At 27.5% G+C, this 6,000-nt stretch overlaps 1 protein-coding gene across 1 annotated transcript in view; it reads left to right on the top strand.

Annotated features, from left to right (window-relative positions):
- The window catches only part of LOC108685070, a 3,580-nt gene extending 1,446 nt beyond the window's left edge, over positions 1-2,134 (top strand). The window contains exon 3 of the mRNA XM_018189693.1: positions 2,003-2,134. Within this exon, the coding sequence (XP_018045182.1) occupies positions 2,003-2,134 (132 nt within the window). The remainder of the gene's footprint in view (positions 1-2,002) is intronic.
- The last annotated feature ends 3,866 nt before the right edge of the window (positions 2,135-6,000 follow it).

Below are 6,000 nucleotides of genomic sequence, written 5' to 3'. Positions count from 1 at the left end.
CTCTCTCTCTCTCTCTTTCTCGATATTTTAATTAACAAAAATTAAAATTGAAAACGAATTTTTTATAATAAAAATTAAAATACATCTTTAATTCTTAATATATGTAATAAATAAATAAAAATTAACTGCTTAAAGTATTTTTCTTAGGATTCTTGGCCCAATCAGCTCTGTATTATCACTGTTGATTAAAACAGTTTTTATATTTAAAAAAGAGTAAATGAAATAGTAACTTAAATGAAATAGTAACATTAAGGTTAAAGAATGCTATAATGATTTACTTAAAAAAATATCTAATTTTTATTAATTTCTTTAAATATTATATAAACGAGAAAATCACTTAATAATTTTACTTTAAGTATATAAAAAAGCGCATATATTTGGCCAGTGATGACAGAGCTCAAATTATGTGTTTAGTACAAAATGTATTTAGTATAGTATTCTTCATACTCTTTTTTTTGCAAGCGTTGACACGTCCATATACATTTTTAATTTTGAAATATTTACAAAACTTGTCCCCTATTCTTAACTCCGGTTTACTTTATCTAATTAAAATCATTAGCGATGTGTATCGATTGCATTCAATAAATTTGTTTTCAGACGAGAATTACTCGATATCTCGATCGTCAATCAAGCCAAAATTTAATAAACGATAGTTATTCCATTTACAAAAATGCTATCCAATGTAGATATTTACTTTATTTGTAGAAATTATTTTCATTAAACCTTAGCTTGCTAATGTTGAGTCTCATGTCAGAAAAAAATTTGTCAAACGTAATCAATACACATCGTTCTAATAAAATTAGACATTAAACTCATAACATAAATTAGATAAATTATTGCACAATTTTATTGGAAGTTATATTGAAATTTATATTGCATTGTTTATAAGAAGCACATTAATGATACTATATACTATATAATTATACAATAATATTAATTATTTAAGGGTCGCTTGTAAATATAGTATTCAATTGGCCCATATTCATAGTCAGTTCTTATATTTAAAGTTAAATATAGTCTTAAGATGTAAATTAATCACATTCATAGTCCATTCTTAAAACTGTTTCAAATAATTATTAAAACGCTATCTTAAAACGCTAATAAGGCTCTGCGGCCGTATTCATAGTCAATTCTTATGTTGAAGGGCTTCTTAAGTAAAATCTTAAGATATAAACCAATCAGAGAGTATATTAGAGTCATATTAGCATCTTAATGAGCTTTCTACGATAAATATTCAGAATAAAGGAGTCATTTTTTATGATCTTGATCTTGATATATTATCAAAATCATGACCTTGCCCTGAATGACTCCCAACAGGTTTGTGTCGCTCGTTAAAAAGTTGTTATTGTAAATTTATTTATCTTATTCAATAATCTCCTTAAGTTATATAAGGATAGAAATGGATAATAATAATCAAAATAATAGTCAAAAAACTTGATGGACTTCGCTTCGAATTTAAAACACCCTTAAACAGGGATGGGAAATGTCTGTTTTATTCTATTTTGACATAACAAAACAAGAACAATTATATAAATTATAGCAGAATATATGTAAAGTATATATATGCATATGTATAGTAAAATATATTGTGTTCAAAAATTACGTTTTATTTATAAAAGTTGTCTTGATAATAACTTTTTAACAAATAACGATCGAATTTGTCGAAGACGCAGGATTATGATAACATTAACAACGTGTTAAGGTCAAAGTCATCGGAGTTGATTCTCCTATTCTAAATACATTTACAGCGAAAATCCATAAGACATGTACATTATTTAAGACGGTCTTGTAATATTAATATGAAGTATGAATATCAGTCTAAGACAGTTTTTTTGGTACATAAGCAATCAAAAAGGAAAAAAATATGCAAATGTAAAATTAATTTTGTTTTATTGAATTCTTCTTCGATATCGTTACATTGCTTAAGTTTCACTTTAATATAATTACATCATTATTATTAATTTATAAATTATGTCTTATGTAATAATATAATTTGATATAGGACGAGATGATTCATGAAATTGAAGAAGAAGAATCAGATCTTGAGGAATGTAATTTGATTTCACCTAAAAAGGAAATCAAGGAAGAGATACAGAAAATTAGAAATAAGTTGCTGCTTTCCTTAAATTTATGATCTACGGTAACATGTCATATAATGATTAAATTATCGGTTTTTATGATAACAGTTTTACATATTTTTGTATGATAATAATTTTATATTTTTGTAACGCAGAAGACTGCGAGCTCCATTATTTATTTTGTCCATCATACAAAATTAGCAAAAAAATCATCTGCGATAATAATATATTTTCTGCTAATTTTATATATTTTTTAATATAATATAACTTTTGTAATATAATGAAGTATAACTTAATCAGCATAGGATATACAGAGTTCCCAAAATTATTATCAGGGTTCTCGGATCAAATTATTAGAAAGATTCCTCGAAAAATTAAGTAAAAAAGTTATTTGTAAATTTTACTTCAAACAGTAATTTTTGAAATATAAAGATTTAAATATTACCAATTACAGATTACGTTTGAATGAGCATGAGTGACGTGTGGCATATGTTAATGAATATTGGTGAACGCTCACTTCAGCACACTTATAAATGATTATCTAAATATAATCCTGTAATTGGTAATATTTAAATCTTTATATTTCAAAAATTACTGTTTGAAGTAAAAATTTACAAATAATTTTTTTACTTAATTTTTTGAGAACTTTCTTGCTTTCATATTTTAATTCGCCAATTTCGGGAAATTCTGTATATGTATGTGTGTGTGTGTGTGTGTGTGTGTGTGTGTGTGTGTGTGTGTCTCGAATTTAAATGACAAACATTGATCTTGTTAATGAACAAGATTAGTTACGTAAAGTAATAAAGTAATAACTCGACGATCCGACATTCTTCTGAAAATCGGCGCGCATACGCTCGCACTATCTCTGAAGTATTAGATATTGCTCAAGTCGTACACGGAAATAATATTTCGCTTTGAAAGCAATAATATATTCCGAAACTTACGTTTTATCTTTTTTTTGCAATTTTCTTCAAAACGAATAAAAAATGAGCATACCTCTTTTTTCTTAGTTTCTCGATTCTTTATACTTTATTCTATTTAAATTCGGGACACCCTATATATAAAAATATTACATGGTCAAAATATATCAATAATTATAAAAATTTAATTTTAATCGTCGTTCGTGTTCACATTATGATTTCTAATTGTACACATGATTATTTGTTATTCTATATATTATATGTTTATTTCAAATTCAATTATGGTGTTCTTTCTCATATTTCTTACTTCTCAAAACACGATTGACAGATATCACGAATACTTTAACGTGATTCTTATGATCAGCTTTTTATGACTAACTATATTCATCATGATTAAAAATTCGAGTAAATAAATAACATTCGATAAATCTATATGATTTATGTCATCTTTCGTGCGATTTACGCACTCACGAAGGAATTTAAGTATAAAAATTATAGATTATTATTTTATTAATTATTGTATCTAGTTCATCATCATTCCGAACGCGCAATAATAAAGTTTTTTTAAATTTTTTTAGCCCTTAATAGGCTTATTTGGCCTCTCGATCAAACGTTAATGGGCATGGAATTGCGTCACAAATTTATTATTTAGGAGTTATGATAATTGAATAGATAACTGTGGATAATCATTATAAAAGCAAAAATAAAATATATTTATAATAAAATATAATATTAAAATGTAACTATAATATTATAAGAAAAGACATTTATAGCATTATCAATGATTTTTCAGAAAAACAAATTTTGTGGCAAACAAACTTACGGCCGCGATGCATAAAAGCTAAAGCCCGATTATGCACTAACATTACTGTGATTTTAAGCATGGTTTAAAAGTTTATCTCTCTCTCTCTCTCTCTCTCTCTCTCTCTCTCTCTCTTTCTTGACTTTAAAAAGAGAAAGTGAGAGTTTTAAGCCTCACTTAAAGTCGAAGTATCGTTGGTGCAATCGAGCCTGACAAATAGATTGAGATATCTCTCGCCGACTGAATTGTAACTTTTCCATCCTCGGGATCGCTTATGTGAAACGATACGCGAATAGGAATTCCGTCGAAATACATCCTATTTTATCATATAAAAATCACCTTTATTTAATAACTTTTTTCCCCTTCATAAATAAAATTCTACTTCATGTACTATAAAATTAAGGCTTTTATTAATTTGAAACACGTAAAATACACACATTTTAAAATATATTTTAAAAAGCGATAAATACTTTGTAACGGCGCTAAGACATGTTAAATTGTTATTTATAAACACATCAGCCCCTATAATCTGTAACTCGTTATGCAATCATTATGTGTTCATAACGACAGTCGCGCAGATATTTTATATAGCTAATAAAAAAGCAACTATCATTATGAACAGATAACGACAGGCCCAGGCGACGTTGGTATAGATACACAAGAGTCATGTTCTGATGTACATCCCTGCCAAAAATATTAGACATTCATATTTTTTTCATTTATCTGAAATTCTATTATTAGCATTGTTATCTGTTGACTTTCAGCATTATACATAAGTTTAAAAGATTCTTGAAACATAGGATAATTCACAGCAGATTCCAAAAATCAATTTAAGCTAAAATTTTTAATAATAGGGTGCCTAATATTTTTAATCGACACTGTATGCTGTCAGTACTGAAAATCTATATGTTACGTATGGTATATTATAAATTTTCATTGGCAATGGATTGGCAGTATATATTAATAAACACAGCCAAAGACACCGCGGTACCATTCGTAGTTCGTACACTGAAGCTTAACGTGCAGATCCTATGTTCCTATGAAAGTTTAGTTAAATCGGAAGAATAGAGACATCGAAAATATATCGAGATTAATAGTGATAAAAGGTATTTGAAACTTAATTCTCCAACTTAAGAAACACTTAAGTTGGAGAATATTTGGAGAACATCGAAATTTATATCAAGAAAAATATAAAAATATAAAAATATCGATGGAAATCGATAAAGAAATACATAAGCTCAAAGACATTATTCATGAATTGAGATTGAAATACAATATATAAGGATTCAAACTTTACTCGCTTTATACTGAAGCTAACGCGCTACAAAGTAAAATTAAAGCGAGTCAAGTAATGAAAATCATTCATCGCAAAATCATTCGTCGGAATCTATAAACAAGTCCTCCGACGAATCCTCAAACGAGACCAAAATGTCTCATAATGATGAAAGTACTTACGCAGCATTGAAAAAAGAAATACGATTATTAGAATTAGAGTCTATGAAAAATGGAATAATTGCGATGTTGAAGCTGCAAATACACCAGACTTTTATTTCATGAGAAGTTTAAAAACTTGCACGATCGTCTATAAAATACGTACAATAAAAAAATAACTTCGTTAATATGAATATTATTACGATTGAAAATACAAACGTAATTTCATAAATGCACATTGTTTTTACAGATTAGTTAAAAGCGGAAATGAGGACTACACTATTTATAAGATTAGGAATACATGAGGTATGCAAGAAAGACATCAAATGTGTTCAGATAATATCGAATATATTATGATTTTGTGATATTAGCAGCGGTATAATTGATGTTAAAGTCTGCGTTTACATTCAAAGATTTGTTATGAATCTATAGTTGTTTTTCATTTACCCCGATTCTTAGACAATTCTCTTTTGTGATATCATAACTCAGTTGAATACACGTTCCTTTTGCATTCTGACAAGTGAGATTTAACTGAGTTTTTGCCTGTAATCTGCATAAGCTCGAGATCGTGTGCTTTAGTGAGTTTCGTAAACTCATTTTAGAAGTAAAGTTATGAATCTGTCATGTGATAACTTTTTATCAAAATAAGCAAATAATGACAGTCTTAATCTGAGTATAAGATACTCAGCTTACTTCAGACTCAGTTTCACTGATGTGTACATGGAAAGCAACTTATATTCATTTCGATAATGTAGATATAGAATCTTTG

The sequence above is a fragment of the Atta colombica genome, unplaced genomic scaffold (assembly GCF_001594045.1).
Source record: "Atta colombica isolate Treedump-2 unplaced genomic scaffold, Acol1.0 scaffold145, whole genome shotgun sequence".
Taxonomy (NCBI): domain Eukaryota; kingdom Metazoa; phylum Arthropoda; class Insecta; order Hymenoptera; family Formicidae; genus Atta; species Atta colombica.
The sequence above is the reverse complement of the archived record's forward strand: the minus strand, read 5'-3'. Positions and strand labels throughout refer to the sequence as shown.